Genomic DNA, 23,566 nt, shown 5'->3' with positions numbered 1-23,566 from the left:
TCAATTATACATTATGAAGAATTGGTGGTTTGGTGCAAAATCACCTACAGATACCAAATTTTGCATACACAATCTGTCTGTATTTTACAATATATACAAATATTTCCAAAACAGAGACAGGCTGACTGCCTGAAGCATAGATGAGGAACAAAATAATAGACAGAATCAGTGTTTGAATGGGGGCTGCTGGCATAATGCAAAAACTGCTACAAATCTGTGGCAAAATAGTATGCTAGATGGAAATTGTATTCTATGGGGAAAGTGTACATAAAAAAGGAACATTAAAAGGAAAGAGACTGCAGAGGCATTTGTGGGAGGGTAATCCTTCCCTTCCATTCCTCTCTAGCAATGAGAGTGGTCATAATACAGCACTTGTTATCTCTGATGAATATCCTGTGTATTTCATAGGTTACCTCATTTTTCCAGTGGATTTATAATCTCAGTGAGTTGACTCTCTTAACTCATGTCAATCTCTGATTCAGCCCTTCAGCATGGAAAACTAGCAGTGTCCAGTCAAGTAAGCTCATAGGGGTGATCATCTCAAGATTACTAATAGATTGTAGCACTTTTTGTTCTAGTTTTATACTTCATTACACAGGTAACTAAGCAACATGGCTGCAGCACACTAATTATTCTCAGGGTAGATATTGTAGATCAGGCCCCCTGCGGCCCTCCAGATGTTGCTGAACTACAGCTCCCAGCATCCCTAGACACAATTTTTTGTGACTGGGTATGCTGGAAGTTGTAGTTCAGCAACATTTGGAGGGCCGCAGTTTGGGGATGCCTGTTATAGATTATGATCCATGTGTGAGAAGACAACTGTATATATGTATATGATGACATTGTTTCTATTATCCACAGGCTCACTGGTTCTAGTGTTCCTGACCTTATTGTGAGCATGAGTAACCAGATGTGGCTCCATTTGCAGTCTGATGACAGCATTGGCTCACCTGGATTCAAAGCTGTTTATCAAGGTAAATCTCTAACTGAATTAATAGAACAGGCCATTGGGCATCACATTTAATACCTAGTGTTACAAATTTCATGAGACTTATCTGTGCACTGAGGATGGTGTTTCTTACAGGTGAAGGCTGATTCCTTTCAAACCTATGTACCTTAAAAGGAAACTGAGATTCTGAAAATAAGGATGCTGCTTTTGCTTGGGTCCAAATATGAATATTTATCTATGTCTGTTTGTTCAATCATATCCTGCTTTTTCTCCAAGGAGCCCAAAACAGTGTACATGATTATAGTTTCATGTTATATTGTCTAGGTTCATTAACTCTGCAAAAATGCTGATAAATCCATCTAATAGGTTTTTTAAAAAAAGTTTGTTTATAACATATATCACTTACATTTTTTGTAATTAATTAAGCCAACGCTCTCACATAGATGTCACATAGTGGGACATCTGGTTGCAAGAGTGGCCAGGGTCTGAAACTGTTATCTGTTTTTCTGGAGAACAGAGCCTTTGCTCTGCTTAGAGCCCTCCTCTGCTTTGACTGCAGGTGGAGCATGGCCTACTTGCTGCCTCCCAAGCAGACTACCCATACAAACACAAATATATCTGCTAGTAGCAAGGAGTAAAGAACCGGGGAGGGATGATTCAATGGCAGGGGGTGCTCTTACCCCTCCCCCTGCCAGCACTCATTTTGGTAAAGCCCTTTGGGGTGATGGTGTATCTCCCTGCTACCCTGTTGCCGCGTTACCCGGAAGTGCTCAGAAGTATCAGATGCACCTGCACATGCCGTGCATGGGTGTGTGCATGTCGTGCCAGGCATGTGCATGCCCGTAATGTGCACGTGCCTGTGCCTGGCACATGCAGGCATGTCTGATACTTCTGGAAAATTAGGTGGGAGGGGTAGGTGCACACTCCCCCACCTTAAAGATGCACACTCACCCCGCTGTCAAACTAGCAGAATGACTCGCCGTTCGAACCAGTTCAGAGGCCCATAGAGCACCTACAAACCAGTTCCATGCACATCCCTAGCACGGAGAACAAGCTCTGAGTATGATTATGATCCCAATCTAACTGCAACTGGAAGAACCAAAATGCCTACTCTTATTATAGGGTCCCTTCTTGCTCTGTCTCACAAGATGGCATGTAATTAGGCAGATTACAAGCTCCTAAACTCCACCTTCACATATCTTCACTGGCTCACTGTGAAATCCCCTCAATCAGCTTTTATTAGGATGAAGGCTCCTTCTGAACAACTCAAATACCTATTTCCAACATTTTTTCTGCCCCTTTGCCTTTCTAGGACTGATTACGGTATAAATTGTTAATAAGTCAAACACATGGCAAAAAAACTATTGCCAAACTTGTTCCACAGGTGACATGGAAGTTCTGTTCAGAAGAATCAAGAGTTCCAAAAGACAAAAATGTGTTTATTCCAGCTCTGATAAAACTATTTAAAAGGGTCTGTTAAAATATTTTGCAATATAAGTTTAAAGTGTTTTTTAAAACAACAACAAAAGTACAATAATGGTGTAGCTAGGACAACAGGTCAGGTCAACAGGTCAACCTGCATTCAGGTCCCCCCCCCCCAGCCACCTGCACTGCACTCTCCACTCCCAGCACCCCCACTGCTCCTGCTTGTGCTGTACTCTACATTCCCAGCAGTGGCACACACCTTCTGTGCTCCCCATGGGCAGCGGTGCCACAGCTGCTCCTGCCCACCCTGCGCTCTCCATTTCTGGCCAAGCCTGGAGTGTGTGCTCTCCATTCCCAGCTGAATTGGCAAGCAGCAGGCTGGTGTGGCAGCAACATTAGAAGCTGAGGGCCAGAGAGGCAACAAGAGCAGCTGGCCATCTGGTGGGGTGGGGTGGTGGTGGGGTGGGCTCGCAGAGTGTTCCAAGGGCACCGTAGAACACTGGTAGCTCTGTCCCTGCTGTGGAGTACTTTTTTGCTCACTCTGTAACATTAGATAAGCTTAAGACCACTAATTTCAGCTGGCTTAATCACTCCTAATTCTTTACTGGACCAAGCTGTGAACTGCAATCCCTCCTAATAGACTGCTAATAAGGAAGACATTGTTGAGATTGTTAGACATACCTACTGGCATGTGGGAGCTGCCTTTCCATGAGTGGGACACAGTTGACATCTGCATCACAGCCAGCAAGATTAATTGCACAGATATTTATCCAGAGTCCTGATTCCATGGGAAAGAGCCACACAACTGGCCTGGTTCACATTGCGTATACTTCAGGTGCATTGCCAGCCACACTGGATCATGGGAAATCGCCTGTGGATACATCTAATGAAAATCCATTCTGGTGAGATACAAATTCCACAGGAATAACCAATGCAGTAGTCGCCACCAATGTGTCAATTAAATGCAGCCTTCTGTACTGTACAGAATCCATTCACAGAAAAGCAGTTTCCACACATTAAAAGACACAATTTTCTTCTCTTTCTTTTCTTTTGAGTCATGCAGGAGTCAGGGCTGTATTGGGATTTCAGAAATATAAATATTTACTGTATGAAATGAATGTAGAAAAGGGTATACTACAATATGGCTGTCCTGTTGATTGCAAGCAGGGGCGCAGCAACCACTGAGCAAGGGGGGACAATGACCCCATAACACTAGAACCGGGGGGTCATCCCATGAAATTGACTGCCAGGAAATCTAGGACCAACCAATGGAAGTACTTTTTCACACAACACATAATTCACTTGTGGAATTCTCTGCCACAAGATGTGGTGACAGCCAACAACCTGGATGGCTTTAAGAGGGGTTTGGATCGCTTCATGGAGGAGAGGTCTATCAATGGCTACTAGTCAGAGGGCTGTGGGCCACCTCCAGCCTCAAGGGCAGGGTGCCTCTGAGTACCAGTTGCAGGGGAGTAATGGCAGGAGAGAGGGCACGCCCTCAACTCCTGCCCGTGGCTACCAGCAGCATCTGGTGAGCCACTGTGTGAAACAGGATGCTGGACTAGATGGGCCTTGGGTCTGATCCAGAAGGGCTGTTCTTATCTTCTTATGTAATTGTCCCCAGGCCCCAAGGATCTGGGAGGCCCCCAAGGCTTGCCCTTGTACAGAGTGCCCCCTTGCCCCCTCCCTTACCTAGCCAGCTGGGAGAATGAGGCACGCCTCTCTCCTCTCCAGCCAGCATTTCAGTGAAATGCTGGCTGGGGACGGGTGGACTCTCCCCCTGGGCATTGGCACATTCTCTACATCCCTGGAAAGGAGCTCCCTTTCCGTGATTCCACCAACATAGCTGTGGCTATGACAGCTCTGTTCTCTGCACTGGCCTCACCCCGTTGCCTCTAATGTCAGACACAGGTGGCGTGGTTTGGGGTGCGCACTTGCTTCATGCACGTGAAGGAACACCCAAGGAGTGGGGAGGAGGGGCAGTTCGGACTTCGTCCCCTGGCCCCCGCTAAGATCTCTATGACCCTGACTCGGAGAATTTACTTGCTTTAAAAGGATAGAGAAATTGTGTACGCAGAGCCCTAGTAATCGGTTGCAAATTCTGATAAGGCTGCACCTTGCCATTAAGGTAAGTAGGATTTGCTCTTTCATGAAAAGCAAAGGGATAATTTACATTTGCTTAAAAGCAGAAACTCCTCTGGGCACTCTGCTGTACCTTTGGGAAGTTTGCTAGCATAGCTCCATACTACAAACAACATGTTTTAACAGCTGCTTCTTTTTGCGTGTTAGCTACCTTTTGAGCTAATCTAAGTTTTATATTTCCCAACCAGAACTTCATTTATTCTGTCTTAGAAGTGCTGCTCACTTTCTGGTTTGCTTACTTTTTTGCTGGTCACACACTTGAGCAGTTTTGGTAAACTGTGGAGAGGGAGGTTTCAAAGAACAAATCTCAAAAACCTTTTGGAGTATATTTAGAATCCCTAATTAGTGAAATGTCCTTTACAAATCTGTATGTTGTCAATCACTGCTGTTCTGCTACCTTATTTTTGTAAGGTAAGAATGTATTGAACAAAATGAAGTAGGAAGTCCCCAACTTACAAATGGGTTGTATTCAAAAGGTTGAATACAGTAGGTGATGAGACTGACCTTTCAAATGAATTATCTTTGGGCTGAAAGTGAAATGTTGTGTTGCTAACATTTCACTTACACACCTAATTTGGGGGGGGGAGCCTTTCCAATAAATAGAATGATAAAGGGTTAGGGTACAGAGCAACTGGGGAGTGGCTTTAGGACCTAAAGATGAAGACGTGTCGGTGAGCTGTCCTAAAGCCAGGCAGCCACAAGGCTTGTGATTCTATAACCCATAGTGATACCAATTCCAACAAATGAACAGGCGTCTTCTGTGTCTTATTATTGTATTAAACAGTCCTGGGGGTGTTCATTGGGCATAACCAAATCCTCTGTCACCCAATTTCCATCTATTTTAGGATTCAGATACAGATAAGGAAAGGATATGGATAGTAAGTCTCCATGTTGGTGAGTTGGTTGTTTCTTCTTTGAGAAGGGATAACTGACTTTAGATTGCTGCCCCAGGATGGGAAATTCTCAGTTCAGCAAACACAAGACTGGCCCTCTAAGATGTTGACCCCTTTTTGAAATGACAGAAATGACTCACATTCTGCTGCATACTATTTGTTCTTTCTTCTGGTAGAATACAGAGTGTGAGGTACTAAATGAGCCAATAGATTCCCAACCAATACAGCAAAAACAGCATCAGTAGAATTCTAATTTCTGTGAGATGGAACTTCGAAGATGCATCTCTGCCCTTTCTACAACAGCAAGGACCATGTCTGCAGGAGAGGTTCTAGGGGAGTTGGACACAGCTCAGTTTCGCCTGTTGGGTCACATGCAGGCCTGTGGCGGCTATTGGGTAGGAGTCTGTCTGTTGGGGATGTGCACGGAGCCTTTCGGTGCCGCTATTTCAAGGCCCTGAAACTTTTAGCTTCCCCCACCAAATCATTTTGGGAAGAGTGATAGAGCACCTTAAGAGGAGGAAAGCCTTCCATGGCTCCTCCACTGCCCCAGTGCAGCACTGTTGGGATTAAACGCCCTGCCGTGTGGCTACAGGGATGCTTCCAGCAGCCCATGGGTGGGGTCAGCACAGAAATGGTGTCTGCGTATGCATGGGTGCCATCTTGAGAAGTCAGCATGGTGTTGCTGACCTCTCAAGATGGCGCCCATGTGGATGCCATCTCCATGTGGATGCCATCTTTCTGCTGACCTCACCAGCAGGCCTCTGGGAGCAGCCCTGCAGCTGGATGTCAGGGCATTTCATTTAATCCCAACAGCGCTGCACTGACGCAACAGAGTGGCCATGGAGGAGCAGGTAAGAACTGCTTTCATCCCCTCAAGGTGCTGGCGTCCCCCCCCTGCCCAGGATGTGCACAAAATGCTTTGTGTCTGCACAAAATGCTTTGTGCACATCCCTACTGTCTGTGTGTACTGTGAGTGATCAGTTTGCTTGTTGCTGACTGCTCATGATTGTAGTTTATCCCAGTTGTAAGAAGCTAGGAAGGCACCACTGGTTTAGGTACATGTATTGAAACAAGAAGGAAGAGCCTGCCTTTGTTGAGTTATAATGTATGTACACGATAATCTAAAAAAAATTCAGACGTGTATGCATATATTTCCCTTTTGACTTAAAAGAATAATAAAAAAAACAATTTCCTTCGCTCAGCACACCGTAAACTCAATATAATTCTACCAGAAGAAAGAACAAATAGTATGCAGCAGAATGTGAGTCATTTCTGTCAATAAAATCCTCTTGAGTTGTCAAATTCTGAATCCTTTGCACCTGTTGATAAAATATATTTCTACAAATCATGTTTTGTATAATTTGCCATAGCTATTTAAGTAGCAGCAGGGGGTAAATTAAAGTAGATTTTCTTCATGCTGTGCTGCTGTGTATCAAAAATGAGCCTATTTTTAGATACATAGCTAAAGAATACTTTGGGTAAGATGGCTTATATTTGCATCATTTGCACACAAAGTCATGTTCTGTACAGTGAAATGAGGTTTTTTTATATTTAGCTTTGTCAATTTCCCCAATTTTAATAAGAATGATCAGAAAGCAATTTCAACTAATCTTTAACGAAATTATGCTAACACATGTTTGTTCTATTGCTACAAGTCTGAAAAACATCTCTGCAAATATCTGATCATATATACTGGCTTGCATCCTAACTAAATTTACTTAAGAAGTTCCACTGAAATTAAAAGGACAAGCTAGGCAAACAATGAGATCGAACTTACCTGCTTAAACTTACCTTTCTCCCAGATGGGCGCTTGACTGTCGCTGGTAGCACAATGAATCCTGGCCTTCATATATCCCACAATGCACCACACAACATGCACGATGTCTTAGGGGATTCCCCCAGGAGATGGGCATTCTAGGCGCCCATCTCTGTGTCCCCTGGGGATGTAGCCCCAATGAACACACAATCCTGGAGCCCGGGTTAAAGGCTTGCTCAAGCCCTTAACCCCAGCTGAGAGCCGAGTTTCAGAGCTGGACTAGGCAGTGCTGGCCTGCCAGGATCAGGCCTAATCCTGGCGATTCTCATGCACAGCCTAACTCAGGCTGGGCTTCCCTAGCCTGGGTTAGGGTGCACATGAGAACAACCACACCTTGTAATAAACCACACGTTGCCAAATTCAGAGTGAGAGTTCCAGAGATTTTTCAAGTACTTATATAAGAACCACTAAAGAGAGAGGTTATCTCTTGATCCAAGAAATAATTCCACAACTCCAAGACTTGCAAATGCAGAAAGAATTATTATTATTATCACAACGTATTATCTCCAGCATAGCACAGACAATATTTTAGCATAGCCTAATAATTTGTTGGAGGGTGGTAATGGAAATGAGGGATTTAAAGTGTTTAGTTTGCTCAACTATTTAACTTTGTCCAATCCATTGAATCTCTTTTAAAAATTCCTAATGGTTAATTACCATGATAATTAAAATGTTAATCTCATTTCTAGTTTTATTTGTCTAGGCTTAACTTTTAGCTGAATATCATTTTGCCTTTCTTTATTTGAGTATGTCCTCTGCCCTGGAAAAACATGTTTTGACAATATAATAGCTACATAGGATAGTCGGGGATAGATCTTCTCCAGTGCTTTAAGATATCATAGCAGCTACTGTAGATTTAACACAGTGCCTAGCTGGAATTAAGAAAAAGTGGAAATATGAAGAAGAAAAGTTTAACTTAAATCGTATGAATAGAAAGTGCAATAATGTGCATTTCTTAAAAATACCTTTCTGTGATCATTGAAACACTGCATATTGAAAACTAGTTTATGTTCCTGCTCAATATTGCATTCATATTGATTAGCAGAAGATTAAAACAGTGCAGAAAAAAGCATCCAAAATATTAGCTTATTATTCATGTGGTCTGATTTTGAGGTGGTTATTAGTATTATTACTATTATTATTATTTAGAAATCATACATATAAATGTAAATGTGCATTTACAGCCTAAACAAAAGTAAAATTTTATGCATCATTTAAACCAGGTTAATTGCTTGACATCAAAGTAATTTCTTTTTATCCCTCTGGCCACTAGGTCTAATGCTAATTAAAATTTAATTAAAGATTACCATGGCTTTGAAAAGGAAAAAGTGGGGTGTCATTCCAACAAATTGTGAAAAGGAGGTAACTTCACAAATGATTTCATTACAAATTTGCACTCCAGTTATATCTGTTTACAAGATCCCTCCCCACCAAAAAAACAACACCCCATTGTCCCCACACCCCAGCTGCAAGGAAGACACAGACACATTTCAAATTGGGTAAAAGGGCCACAACTTTATTGAATAATCAAACTAGCAAACGGAGTGCAAAATAAACTCCACCCACCAACAGTGCGGGCCTATCAAAGGCCGGGTTCAGACATTTCTGTCCTTCCCCATGCCTTGAATGGGCAACACGTCCTGACTCAAGGATAGAAGAGCCTCTGCAGGGGTGAGGGGCCTATTAGAATGGTCTGCCCAAAGAGGTTAATGGATCCGGTAGGATTTCAAGAAGCCTTGGAGGAATTCAGTGTTGGCTCTGCTGGTGATCCTGTAGATGTCCTGGTTGAGAATTGGAACAACTTGCTCACCAGGGCAATAGACACAATTGCTCCTAAGCGTCCCCTCTGACCCGCTTCAAAATTGGCCCCTTGGTATATGGAAGATCTACGGGGGCTGAAGCAGCCAGGTAGGTGACTGGAGCGCATGTGGAGAAAGACTCGACTTGAATCTGACAGATTACGACATGGAGCACATCTAAAGATCTATGCTCAGGCAATATGTGCGGCAAAGAAGCAGTTCTTTTCTGTCCATATTGCCTCTGCAAGTCCACGTCTGGCAGAGTTGTTCAGGGTTGTGAGGGGACTAGTATGTGCCCCCCTCCCTTGAATCAGAATTTGGAATCATCAGTTACCCACTGTGATGTGTTTAAGAAATTTTTTGCAGATAAAATCTCTCGGATTCAGGGCAACTTAGAAGGAGAATCCACAATTAATTTGCTGTCTGAACAGGAGGTGTCCAACTATTCCTCTTATTTGATTCGACTGGATCAGTTTCAGTTTGTGACTCCTGAGGATGTGGACAAGTTGTTTGGGGTGATGAGGCCTACCACTTGTTCTCTTGACCCTTGTCTAACATGGCTTGTTCAATCTAGCAGGGAGGCTCTTATAGGCAGCCTGGTGGAAATCATAAATGCTTCTCTGAGGGAGGGCAGGATGCCTCCTTGTCTTAAGGAGGCAATTATAAGACCTCTTCTAAAGAAGCCTGCATTATATCCCACAGAACTGAGCAAGTATAGGCCTGTTTCCATGCAATCTCCCATAGTTGGGCATGGTAATTGAAAGGGTGGTGGCCTCTCAGCTCCAGTCAGTCTTGGAGGAAACTGATTATATAGACCCATTTCAAACTGGTTTTCGGGTGGGCTATGGGGTGGAGACTGCCTTGGTTGGCCTGATGGATGATCTCCAATTGGGAATTGACAGAGGAAGTGACACTCTGTTGGTCCTTTTGGATCTCTTGGCAGCTTTCGATACTATAGACCATAGTATCCTTCTGGAATGTCTGAGAGTGTTGGGGGTGGGAGGCACAGTTTTACAGTGGTTCCGCTCCTACCTCTCGGACAGATTTCAGATGGTGTCGATTGGAGATTGTTGCTCTTCGAAATCTGAGCTTAAGTATGGTGTCCCTCCAGGCTCCATACTTTCCTCAGTGCTTTTTAATATCTACATGAAACTGCTGGGAGAGATCATCAGGGGATTTGGAGCTGAGTGTTACCAGTACGCTGATGACATCCAGATCTACTTCTCCATGTCAACCTCTTCAGGAGTTGGCATATCCTCCCTAAATGCCTGCCTGGAAGCAGTAATGGGCTGGATGAGGGAGAATAAACTGAAGCTGAATCCAGATAAGATGGAGGTACTTATTGTGCGGGGTCAGAACTCTAGAGATAATTTTGATCTCCCTGTTCTAGATGGGGTCACTCTTCCCCAAAACGAACAGGTTCACAGTCTGGAAGTACTTCTGGATTCACACCTCTCCCTGGTTTCTCAAGCTGAGGTGGTGGCCAGGGGTACTTTCTATCAGCTCTGGATGATACACCAGCTGCTCCTGTTTCTCAAGATCAATGACCTCAAAACAGTGGTGCATTTGTTGGTAGCCTCCAGACTTGACTTCTGTAATGCGCTGTATGTGGGGTGGCCTTTGTATGTAGTCTGGAAACTTCAGTTGGTTCAGAATGCAGCAGCCAGGTTGGTCTCTGGGTCATCTCAGAGAGACCACATTACTCCTCTGTTGATGGAGCTACACTGGCTGCCAATAGGTTTCCGGGCAAAATACAAAGTGCTAGTTGTAACTTACAAAGCCCTAAATGACTTAGGCCCTGGGTATTTAAGAGAACGTCTTCATTCATTCATTCATTCATTCATTTGATTTCTATACTGCCCTTCCACAAATGGCTCAGGGCTGTTTACACAAAGATATAACAAACAAATAAGATGGAACCCTGTCCCCAAAGGGCTCACAATCTAAAAAGAAACATAAGATAGACACCAGCAACAGTCACTGGAGGTACTGTGCTGGGGGTGGAGAGAGCCAGTTACTCTCCCCCTGCTAAATAAAGAGAATCACCACGTTAAAAGGTGCCTCTTTGCCAAGTTAGCAGGGGTCCTCTTCGCTATGTGCCCCACAGCCACTGAGGTCACTTGAGGAGGTCCGTCTCCAGTTGCCACCAACTCGTTTGGTGGCTACATGGAGATGGGCCTTCTCAGCTGCTGCCCCGAGATCGTGGAATGCGCTCCCTGCTGAGATACGAGCCTCCCCATCTCTGGCAATTTTTAAGGAACTTCTGAAAACACATCTCTTCAACCAAGCTTTCTCCGCTTTTTAAAACTTGTTTAAAAATTGTTTTGGCTATTTAATTGGTATTTTATGATGTTTTAATTGTGAATTATTATTTTATGCAGTTTTATAATTTCTGTTTTAATTGTTAATTGATTTTAATATTGTTTTAATTTAAACTGCCCTGAGCCTTTTGGAAGGGCGGTATAAATTTTTTAATAATAAACAAATGACTAGAAATAGTGCAATCCTGCTTCATTTCCATCTTTGCCAACCCCAAAGGGTCAGGGCAACTTCTAGGGTTTTCCAGCCCCCAAGCCATGCAGCCTTTAAGCTTTGTGAAGCCCTGAAGCAGGTATCATGGCAAATCGAAGTCCCCGAGCCACCAATTGACCAATCCACCCTTTCCAACTGCCCAAGGGTGCTCACCAGTCTTTAACCCTTCTACACCTCCACCCAGGCCGCACTGTACCTGTCACAAAGGGAGGTCAGCCTACTTGGCCTTCATCCCCCCCGCCCATCAAAGAATTCAACAAGCCAATGCCGCAAGTTAACCCCTTTACAAATCGCGCTCCTCCATGGAGAAAACCATCACCCAAAATAGACATGGTGACAAATGCATAATCCCCAGTTGCCGGATAAATGCGCCTCCACATGTGACAACCTGCCTGTCCATGGTGGGTTCAAACTCTTTTCAAACCCTTCTTACCTGCAAATTCTGGATCCAAGGCCTGACACAGCTCTGCCACCAATCAGCCCAAATAATGACCACTCCCAGAATGCAGCAACAAATAGGAACAAGATCAGTGGTGGCTTGTTGAACCCAGGAGAGCCCCGTTCGCTTACCTAAATCACTCCCCCGCACCAGGTCATTCCCACCCATGTGCACAATCACAGCCTTGGGAGGGACACTACCTGTTAGCTATGCGCACAGCTCCAGGAGCAACTGGCTCCATAGCATTCCCCAGCTGCCCAACCAGCATATGCTGGCACACTTCCCCAAACCGAGTTGGGTACTCATCTGCAAGGTGCTGGCTCAGTTGTAGGCCCAGAAAACCATGGAATGGCTGCATATCAGAACACACACAGGGGCTGCTGTTCTGCCAGTACCTGCCAATGGAACAGAAAGTTTGTAACACCTGGCAACAGGCCAGGGAGTACAGCAACATCGCTTAATAAGCAGAATGCATAAATGCTTGGACTTCACTGTCCCATGCGCCTAATTGCATCATCATCAGAGCCCCTTTGATGGGAAGCTGCCCCAGGCAGTGCAAGCTAAGGTTCACTTCATTTAATAAGTGCTTTGCATAATACTGCCATAGCTGCTATTGTATCAGAGGCATGCATGCACCAATAAGCACCCTCCAGTGGCATGCACCAATACGCACCCAATGGCATGCACCAATAAGCCCCCTCCAGTGGGAGGCAGTAGCGCAGTCTATCACCGCAAAGCCTGAACTGGGTGTGAGGCACCACTTCCTGCCTTAGCAAGTGCGTTCTCCTGACCCATACATCTCTGATCAGTTGTAGACCAGCACGGGAGCAACTGCACCCCTGACGCCAAGCAGGAAAGGTCAGCAAAAGCAAGTACCCATCCCCAGGGACCTGGCCACTATGGAGAGGATGTCAGCTGTTGAGAGGGCCCCCCAAATAATAGTCACTGCTGTATGAAGTCCTACCTCCCGTGAAAGGTTATGAAGAGATTGCAGCTGGAGGAAGATGGCCTCCACAGGTTCAAAGGTTAAGGTGGAGACAGCCCGTCCAGGGAAGTGCAGGCACATTAGGCATTTCAGTAGGGGTGGGGGGATAAGCCATAAATTGAGCAGGCCCACTCGTCTTAATGTAGAAAGAGTTACCTTACTTGAGTAACTAGCCCTGGAAGCAAGGGCCAAAGGTACATCAAGAGCCCAACAGGTGACTACCCACCAAGCATCCATGAAGCCACCCACATAATTTCTGGATTGGCTCCTAAGGCTGATGCCCTGAATCTCGCTACCTGAGTGACTTGATGCAGGTGGGTCCATTGGATCCAGGTCTTGCAATGCTGGCGTGGCAGGTGCCGGGTCAGGAGGCTTGCTCAGTGAGGGCAATGCTGTTGGGTATGGTCATGTTCCACTGACTCAGCAGAAACCAGTGTAGGCTCTTCTGTGTCCTTTCCACGGAGGCCAATCTATCAGTCAAGACTTTCGATAATTCTGCTGTGTTGCCCAGCCAAATGTGTTTCCTGTCTTTCAGAGGCCTTCCCGAGGGGCCTGTACCCTTATACAGTGGAGCCTTCCTTGCCCTTTCAAACACCCCCCCCAATGAATTAGAGCACATATAGGACCAATAGCCTCCCCATCCCTAGATGAGGATGAATGTTGGAGGGGCCTAACAAGATTTCCAATGGGGTGGCCCCCTGCTCCACCGAAGGCTTTCTTAGGAGGCATGGCAATAGCTCAGAATCCAATCCAAAGGATGTAGCTATCAACACCAAGCTTCTCCAGAGCCCAAACATAAATACATTGGCAACCATAAAACAGCTGGCTGGCTAACCTGGCCCAAAGGGGCCCAAGTAAAATTGTCCACTCTGACTGGCAGCTGGTTCACACATTTCTCCCCACCAGCCACCAGCTGGCACTTTCCCTATTAAAATGGGAATGCCAGGGACCTCCACATGCAAATCTGATACCTTGCCACTGAGCCATGGGTATTGCTAATGGTCTGAAAATGGCAAATGCCAGGGCCACCCATTCCTCTTGGGAGGGCGTGGTATACCTTGGACTAACATAGGAAGCTGCCTTATACTGAGTCAGACATTTGGTCCATTTAGCTCGGTATTGTCTACACAGACTGGAAGCAGTTTCTGCAAGGTTGCAGGCAGGAGTCTCAGCCTGATTTTTGAGATGCCATGGAGGTAACTTGGGACCTTTTGCTCTCCCAAGAGCAACCCCATCCCCTAAGGGGAATATCTTACAGTGCTCATATACGTCTCCCATTCAAATGCAAACCAGGGTGGACATTGCTTAGGAAAGGGGAAATTTTCTGCTTGCTACCACAAGACTAGCTCTCCTGAGTGGACCTGAGGAAGGCCTGTGTTACAACAATGCAATGTGTTACAATGGAAGATCTGTGTTACAATGTGTTCCAGACTCCTCTGCAAAGCTAAGGCAAAGAACACTCCACAAAAGGAAGAGTTATTATGAGGTATGCACCAATCATCCTAGAGCAGTTTTGCTAACAGTAGGCTCTAAGTCAAATGTAAGCCAGGGCAGCCTCCGCCTAGCAAAGGGGGCAATCCACACTTGCTACTACAAGACCAGATCTCCGCAAAACAGAGGAAGCTACCTTATACTGAATCAGACCCATGGTTGATCCAGCAAACAATGGTCTACCCTGGGAAAAGCTCACCAAAGCTTCAGGCAAGACTCTCTCTCAGGGATGTCAAGGATTGAAATGGAGACCTTCCACATACATGGCGGATGTTCTACCACTGAGCTACAATCCCATACAAAAGGTGCAGCAAGCATCCAGCTGTCTCAGTCAGTCTGCCTTACCATAGAAGCTGTCCTGTCTTTACACAGATCACAGAATATAGGAAGCTGCCCTATACTGAGTCAGACCATTGGACCATCCAGCTCAAAACTGCCTACACTGACTGGCAGCAGCTCCCACAAGGTTTCAAGCAAGAGTCTCAATAATGTATATAGCCGGCCAGCATGCCATTATTAGCTCGGCACTGTCTACCCAGACTGGTAGAGACTTTCCCAAGGTCCAGGACAGAACCTCCCCCAGAGCCACCAGAAATGCTGCCGGCAAGTAAGACCTGCGACTGTCTGCCTGTAAAGCAGATGCTCCACCACTGAGCGATGGATGGCCCCAGCCCCTGAAGGGAGGGGGGAAAGGGAACAGTCACCAAGTGGGCCTATGGGGCTGTCCAGGACCACAGGCTGCCTAAAAGTCTCGGCGAGGGGGGATAATAGAAGTTGGGGGGGCAGGTTATATGACGTTTAAAAACAATTTGCAGTCTGGGGCACTTTTATTGAAGTAGTGTAAAAGTCAACAGAAAATGCAGCTTTCTGAAGCAATGTCTAATGAATGCAATAAAGTTTCACATTTCGCAATAAAATGTCATTCCCCCTTCTGTCTCACAAGAGTCCAAAAGTGCACTTTGCCTTTAATAAATAGATATACAAGGAGAACTTAGGCAAATGACTTTTTCCTTAAGATGCCGCTGCAGTGTTAAACTTGAGAGAACTGGTCTTGTGGTAGCAAGCATGAATTGTCCCCTTAAGCTAAGAAGGGTCTGCCCTGGTTGCATACGAAAGGGGGACTAGAAGTGTTTGCACTATAAGATATTCCCCTCAAGGGATGGAGCCGCCACTCTGGGAAGGAAGAGCAGAAGGTTTCAGGTTCCCTCTCTGGCTTCTCCAAGATAGGGCTGAGAGAGATTCCTGCCTGCAACCTTGGAGAAGCTGCTGCCAATCTGTGAAGACAATACTGAGCTAGATAGACCAATGGTCTGACTCAGTATATGGCAGTTTCCTATGTTCCTATGTACTAAGCAAAACCTGCCCACAGATGCCCAGCCATAAATTAGGGACATAACCAACATGTACATCTATGTGGCAGTCTGCCCAGGGGCCATCCCTGTACTAACCAAAGCTGGTCTTGTGATAGCAAGCATGACTTGTCCCCTTAGCTAAGCAGAGTCTACCCTGGTTGCATATGAATGGGAGACTAGAAGTGTGAGCACTGTAAGATATTCCCTTCAGGGGATGGAGCCGCTCTGGGAAGAGCAGAAGGTTCCAAGTTCCCTCCCTGGCTTCTCCAAGATAGGGCTGAGAGATTCCTGCCTGCAGCCTTGGAGAAGCCGCCACCAGTCTGTGAAGACAATACTGAGCTAGATGGACCAATTGACTCAGTATATGGCAGCTTCCTATGAGCCCAGTAGCACCCACAACTCAGCATCTTTCACTGTCTCCCTCCCTCCCTCCCTCCTTCCCCATCTCAGCCACACAGCTGCAGCCCATCCAACTCTGTTACTTGCAGGAGCAGTTGCCAACCCACGTGCCCGTTTCACGATGAGGTTTCTCCTGCTCATCACCACTCAGCCAAAGTGCTAAGAAGAAAACCCCTCCATGGTGGCGGATGATCCTTGGAAATGAAAATGGACTGTTTACTTACTTTCACAGTGAGAGTGGTGAGGCAGGGTCATTATCACAAGGCCGTAGTCTTGGCATGTGAAAAATAGCACATCAGCTTAATTAATGGGGTCCCTGCGCATCGTCTAAGGGCACATAATACAGGCACCTTGCTGAGCTAAGCAGGTCAAGATGAGAGACCCATGGATGTCACCTTTGGGGATGGAGCTGTAGCTCAGAAGTGAAGCATTTGATTTGCATTCAGACCGCCCCGGTTCAATTCCTGGCATATCCAAGTAGGGCGGGAAAAGACTGCTGTCTGAAATTTTGGAGAGCCACTGCCAGTCAGTGCAAACAATACTGAACTAGATGGACTAATGGTCTGACTTGATGCAAGGCAGCTTCCTATGTTCCTCATAAACTACCCTTTACATAGGCTTTTTCAGGCTGTGGAGAGGAATTGCATTCCTACCCCCTCCTTTCAACCACAGCCCTCCCCCCTGAGCTGCCCCTGAAGCTTGGAGGCCCCTCCAGAATGCCATCCAGTGTAGCACACAAATGGTTGTATCTGGAGGGAGAAACACCAAGAGGCTGTGCAAGTGGAAGCACTCCTTGGATCCAATCTAAAATTTTAGGTGTTCACTTATTATTTGTTAATAATAAACAATAACACAATAAGAATATGCAAGATATTTCAAACTGCTTTCTAGAACATCAAATGGTTCTTCCATACTTTTTTTAAAAAAAGCATTATAGTCTTATTGTGATGCATTGCAAATGTCCTTTTATGTAGTACAGGGTTTTTAGAGATGTTTTATTATAATTTGTTTAATCCTAGATGGTTATTGTAGATATATGTATATAGATAAATGAATAGATCAAGAGTATGTAAGAACAATATTAAGGCTTCAGTCCATACTTACCTGTGAGTCAATTCTCTTGGACTCAGAAGGGCTTGCTTCTGAGTAAACATTGGATTATGGTGCTTTTTACATTTCTTGAGCTGATGCACATGCAAGAAGGGATGTTTTGATATTTTTCAATCTATTCCTTACCTTGGAGAGAGAAAACACCAGAATCCTTTCTTCTTGTAAATGATAGTATCGTCAAGGTAACACTCATCACAGAGAGAAGAAGAGCTGAGCTTTTATGTTCTTTCTTCCTTGAACAGTATTATGTTAAATCTCTACAAAATATTTGAGTTTTCTGATGGTCTTCATTTTTAAAAAAAATTAGGAAGAGTGAGCAAGGAAAATTAGTTTGCCCTTCAGTCTTTGAAGCTTTTTGATGTGTGACACCTGCATTTTGATGATAGAAATCAAATACTACACTTCAAATAAGTAATGAGTTAGCCTTTCATATTGCCTCCTCAGTTGTTCTCTTACATTTTCATTTTCCAAGTCATACTACTTTTAGTAATGATTTGACTAAATGAGATGGGTGACTGATGCATCACTGCTTGTTCTCTAAGTTTGGATATTTTCTTTAAGAATACAGTCCCTCTCTTAGGAAATTCACAAATGGCTCTGTAGACAGTGATAAGTTAGCATAATTTGAGGTCAATAGATTTCTGAAGAAAAGTGGACTTGTAAAAAAAACACTTCTGAGCTCTTACGCAGTATCTCACTTTTTAGAATAAGGGAAGATGTAATGCTTCTTCAAAAAAATACAAGGAGGCTGATCGCACAAGCAGCCAAGCCCAGGTTTAGGCAGTCAATCCTAGACAGCTGAGATGCTTGCTGATCCCGGCTGTGCCAGAAGCCAAACCCAGTGCTGAAGCCTGGCTCCTAGCCTGGGTTAACACAGAGAATGCACCATCTACCCAGGCTCCGGGATCGTGTGTCGGCACACGCTGCTTGCTACCTGTGCTGACACAGAGACAAGTGCCTAGAGTGCCGTTCTTCAAGGGGAATCCCCCAATACACTGCACTCATCATGTGGTGCATTGTGGGATTTCCCCAGCCTTCAGATTAGAATGCCGTGCCAGTCACCACTATGACTATCGTGCATGTGACAGCAGAGCACGGCTAGGGCCAGTCCAGATCATCTGCAGGAAAGATATTTTTAACCCTGTCTTCCCCTGCCTGCCAGTGCCCCTGCCCACATTATTGTGAGAAAGGCCTCAAGGACTTAGAGCATAGAAAGACATATTCTGACATTGAATGATGGATTTTTCATTATAAGTAATGATTATCAGTTAATGAAAATGGAAAATCAGGGAAACCATGTATATAGAACAGTTGCACCCAACTATGAATGTCAAAGAAGAAATGAGGGAAGCAATGAAATTCATTGGTTATTGAGTGTGGGTATGAACTTCATTTTTTTAAAATTGCTTCCCTTCTGTTGTTACTCTCCCTGTTATATGAGATTGGGAATTTTATTCCCTCCCTCTGAGTATGAGAAATTGGGAATTTGTAATGGGATTGGCACTAACAGAATTGGCTGATTGCTGTCAGTCTTTTTGATGAATCATGCCATTGAATTGTATTGAAGAGCATCTTAGCCACTTTTGTATAGCACTGAGGCTGATGTATTACATATTTGCGCATTAAAGAGGTCTTGAAAAAAGCTGATGAATTATGGGAAATGTGTATTTCATCATCATTATATCTTATAAATTAATGATTGTAGAAATGCAAAGCAGCAGTACAAAACAAAAGAAGCTCATTTAATCTGAAATGCAGCAAGATGGTTCCTTGGCATTCATGAGGTGTAGTGTGTAGAGTTGACGATGTCATTATATATGACACCCTGAGAATGAAAGGTGAAAGTTGTATTCCTCTCTAATACCGTATCTACTCTATGAAAATTAGAAAAAGGCAAAGTTGCTATTTAGTTGGTTGTTTTGACTTACAGGCCTATTTTTCCTATCCCTGAGGTGTACCACTTCACATGGTTAAATACAAACAATTTGATTAAAGACTAGACTAAAGTTCTAATCAATGTTTTCCCTCACACTTAGTTTTCTGTATATGGAGACATTTTTTGTATGGAGAATCATCCACTTATATATAAGTTCCTGCCTGAGATGTAAGGATGTGCATGGACTGGGTCCGGGCAGATTCAGTGGTGGTGGTGGGGGGGGGTTACCTTTAAGGAGTGGAGGTTGCTCACCCCCCTACCACATTTCCCCCACTGGTGCTATTGTCAAAACAGCTAGTGTGGAATTGTAGCATACCTCCTTGCTGCCCCAGCCAGCGTCAGACCGGAAGTGGCTGATATAGTTCGTCTGAACCAGTCCGGTGGTCCATAAAAGCACTGCCAAACCAGTTCATGAACATCCCTACTGAGATGGCACAGCTCAGTTTACCACTGCTATGTAGATCCTAGCAACTAGGCCCTATGTAGATTGATAATTAGCAACTAGTGGTGTAAGTGGAGGATCACTTGAGGAGGGAGTACTGGATGGAGTGCTCAGGATCCTACCTTAGCCTCATTTGAAAACTGATAGCCAATCCTGTGGCTCCAGGTAACACAACCTAAAGAGATCTTATTGTTTGTAAAATTAGTATTCTGTAGCAAATGACTCTCCAGGTGATACACAATCAAATAAAATGAAATAACTGATAATTTTCTGAAAAGTACCAATAAAACAGTAACCACAGAACAGAACAAAATTTGTTTTGAGATTAGTATACTGGAGGAAAAATAGCAGTTGGATTCCTTCATTCAGTCATAACTCTTCTGTGGAATGGATGCAACAAAGCACGACATCCCTCCCTGTCTCCACAGCCCATTTCTCATGTTCTGATCTTCTTCCAAAAAGATAAACTCAACATTTAAACTGATATTTAGTGTTTTTATAGCACTGATGTTGCATTTCATGAAGTAATGCCCACAAGTTGTGAACCGCCCTGAGCCATTTTGGAAGGGCGGTATATAAATCTAATAAATCTAATCAATCAATCAATCAATCAATTTCTGTCCCACTGTAGTTTCAGGCCAGATGTGAGTGGCTTTTCACAGCAAATATAACAATCTCCCCTGTGATACAACATAACAATAAAACAGTATACCATACTAGGCATACCTTTTCTGCAAAATGTGGCTTTTACTTGAGTAGATTGATCCTGTTTGATATTCTAAACTTTCATCAGCTGATGAAGACTCTACTGCTTTTGCACTTTTTTTCAGATGCAAGAATTGTCTGACTCAGCTGCCTCATCCAACTTGTGTGTGTGGGGGGGGAGTTGTGCACCCGACCCTTGAGAAGGGTACGGGGATTGCCATTTTGGCTCCCTCAGCATGTGATGTGTGCCAGCCAATGGGAGCAGGGGAGTGGCTACATAAGTGGCCTGCTCCCTTCTGTTCACTCTCAGTTGCTCTGGGGCAAAGTACCCATTCCTCCCACCCCAGTTCAGTGTGGGTTTTCTGATTGCCCTTTGGGGCCAAGTCGGAACCTTTTGGGTCTGGTGTGGCCTTTTTTGCCTACTTCTCACTGACTCTAATTGTTAAGTTGTCATTGTTGCAGGTTTGGTCTTTCTGCAGGTGAGTGCGGGTTGGGGTAGATTGTCTAAGTTCAGAGCCTGACTGGAGGACCATTTAAGGTAAGCAGGCAAGCTGAGGAACAGCACTTGCAGGTTTTGTGGCCCTTGGGCTGGGATCCACCCCTACTCAGAGGTTGACTGGTGCCTATCACTCAGAGTATTGTGGCCAGGGTGGGATGGGGGCTGGTTGGCCTCCTCTTAGTGGGCTTAAAGCCTCGCTATTGTGGTGACATCTGGACTTAGCACTGGGCTGAATCAACAACCCAGTCCTTCGCCCTATGGTGGGCAGTCCTCCTTATGAGGCTGGCCTACAAAGGGGGTACCCGCACTCTAATTGTAAATACCTCATTGCAGGTTATTGTAATTTATTAATAAAAGTGCCCTTGTTCATCCAATCACATGTGTCTTGTTATTGGGCCTGGGTGTGTAGCTTTGTATTCTCAAAGTTGTGTTGTGTGTCACTCTAACATCCGTTAGATTTTCTCACCAGTCAGCCAGGTATCTTCCAATCCCATTAATAGGTTCACTGTGTCAGAAATTGTGATTTCTCTTGAGTTAATTGCAAATCACTTAAACCAAAACAAACTGCAGAGTGAGAATGCCCTTTGTGAAACAACACTTAATTCAAATACCTGGGTCTTGCTGCACTTTTTCCATTTGTGCATTATACAACATGAATGGGCATTTGCTTGATATTTGACAGGTACTCATTACTGCACTCATGCTGTGCGATGCTTTCCAATATGTATATATGTGCAAAAGAAGTTACTGAAAGTAATGCTTTGCAAGTAGAACAGCACAAAATCTATGGCAGGTATGCCCTTTCCAAATTTATCATGGTGATGTTGCATTGCATATTATTTTGTATGACTGAGCTTTCCATTACAATTTTTATTAGCATCTTAGATGTTGAATGTAATCTAATTTTATCCTCTAAAATAAAGAATTTGAAAGACCCTCTATCTAGAAAGTGAGTGGGGGGGAGGGGCGGGATTAGTAGTTGGTGTGCTTCATGTTCATTCTCAGGTGAGTCTGTAAGCTACCTGACTTCCAGCCTGTTTGGATTTTTCTCCCTTATGAAAGGACATGTCCACAGATGAACATCAAAAGAGACTTCAGGTGGTTATAGATACATTTTGATTAGTTAATTGGAGAGCTCAGTTTGGATAATTAAGGATGGACATTTCAGTAGAATTGCAAGTCACCTGTTCAGGTTATTCAACATGTTGGCTTGAATACAATTAAATATGTAAAAGTGTTGTAGACTTGAAACAATCTCTAACAGAATCAGAAGCCTCCAGAGGCGTAACTATAGGGGGGGCAGGGGGGGCACGTGCCCCGGGCACCATCTTTTCTGGTCACATGGGGGGCGCCGCCATGACCAAATTCTTTTTTAAATTTTTAAATTTTTGTTAATACAAATGTTTCCTGCTCAGTGCAGCAGCGCTGCAGCAGTCAAGGGAGCGCGTCAGTGCCCCCTTCCCCACGAGCGGTCCCTTCCGCGCTGCCTGCGCCCCCCCATTGCTTTGCTGGCGCCTGGCGGCCAGTCAGTGGCCTGGCTTGGCAGTGGCGGCGGGCGCTTGTGAGGAAAAACCTAAGTATAATGTAGTATGTTGGGGGGGCGATGGGGGGGCACAGTGTGGGGGGCGCCATTTCAGTGCTTGCCCCGGGTGCCATTTTCCCTAGTTACGCCTCTGGAAGCCTCACATTCTTAGATTCCCAACAGGTTAGCTTTCATTGATATGATGAAAGCAGAGGCAGGGTTATGGGCATCTAAAGTCCATGTTGGTTTTATATTGTATAATTGATGTATGATAAGCTGATATTAAAACAGATGCATAAACAATGCTGTGAAGGATAGGGTGAGCACCAAGGTTAATGCTTTTACTGGGCTAAACCCCTACATTACCCAAGATCTCCTTTCCCCCAAAACCAATGCAAAACTAATCCACTGCCACCATCTATTCTTTCAGGTATAAACCTACCAGAGTTTCCATTTCCCCCCTTTCCTATCCCAAGTGCAGTCACAGTCAGCAACAGAAATAAGAGTATAACAAGAAAACTTCATTTGAAGTGTAAATATGAAAAAAAAATATGATTTTTTTCCTTTGTGCTCATTTTCAGTTTCTCAGATAGATGGGATAATGGCAACCACTGATTAAACTATAGGTCAGATTTCACTTCCTAACATTAAATGTTCTTCCCCCTTGCCTTGCCAAACCAAATTTCCCTTCCACTCAGTTTTGCTCCACCTGGCTTTTACTTACAACCACTTGATGGGGTCTCAGATCTTGCAGCTGGTGACAGGTTTGTACTTCTCAGATTCAGAAATAGTGGACCTCTGAGAGACCTCATGCCCTTCTTTGTGTTTCTTCACATGCAACGGTTCTCCCTGGGCTTCTCCTCCAAGTTCCTGGCCCAGCTTTCTGTGGTAGAACTCCATTTTTCCCCAGGCATGCCAGGTGTCTTCTGAGCAACCAAAGTGAATCTCAGCTCCTTTTTCCATAGGTTGCTGCTTCCACATCACTGCACATTCCTTCTCTCATTTTCCCTAGAAATTCTCATCTCTCTTTTTCCTCCATACCAGTGGATTGGTCCTTACAGCTCTGAATTGAACAGATGATTAGACCATAACTCCAGCTTCTCATTAATCCTGAATAGTTTGCTTACTGA

General features: G+C 44.6%; 1 protein-coding gene across 9 annotated transcripts in view; it reads left to right on the top strand.

The window, feature by feature from the left end:
- Positions 1-23,566, top strand: part of CSMD1 (CUB and Sushi multiple domains 1) — a 1,678,033-nt gene that overhangs the window by 1,247,345 nt on the left and 407,122 nt on the right. For all 9 annotated transcript variants that reach the window (XM_053286225.1, XM_053286224.1, XM_053286226.1 and 6 more), the window contains one exon: positions 862-974. In XM_053286225.1, coding sequence (XP_053142200.1) covers positions 862-974 — 113 coding nt within the window. The remainder of the gene's footprint in view (positions 1-861; positions 975-23,566) is intronic.

Source organism: Hemicordylus capensis, chromosome 1 (genome assembly GCF_027244095.1).
Source record: "Hemicordylus capensis ecotype Gifberg chromosome 1, rHemCap1.1.pri, whole genome shotgun sequence".
Classification (NCBI taxonomy): domain Eukaryota; kingdom Metazoa; phylum Chordata; class Lepidosauria; order Squamata; family Cordylidae; genus Hemicordylus; species Hemicordylus capensis.
This window is presented reverse-complemented; position numbering and strand designations above follow the sequence as displayed.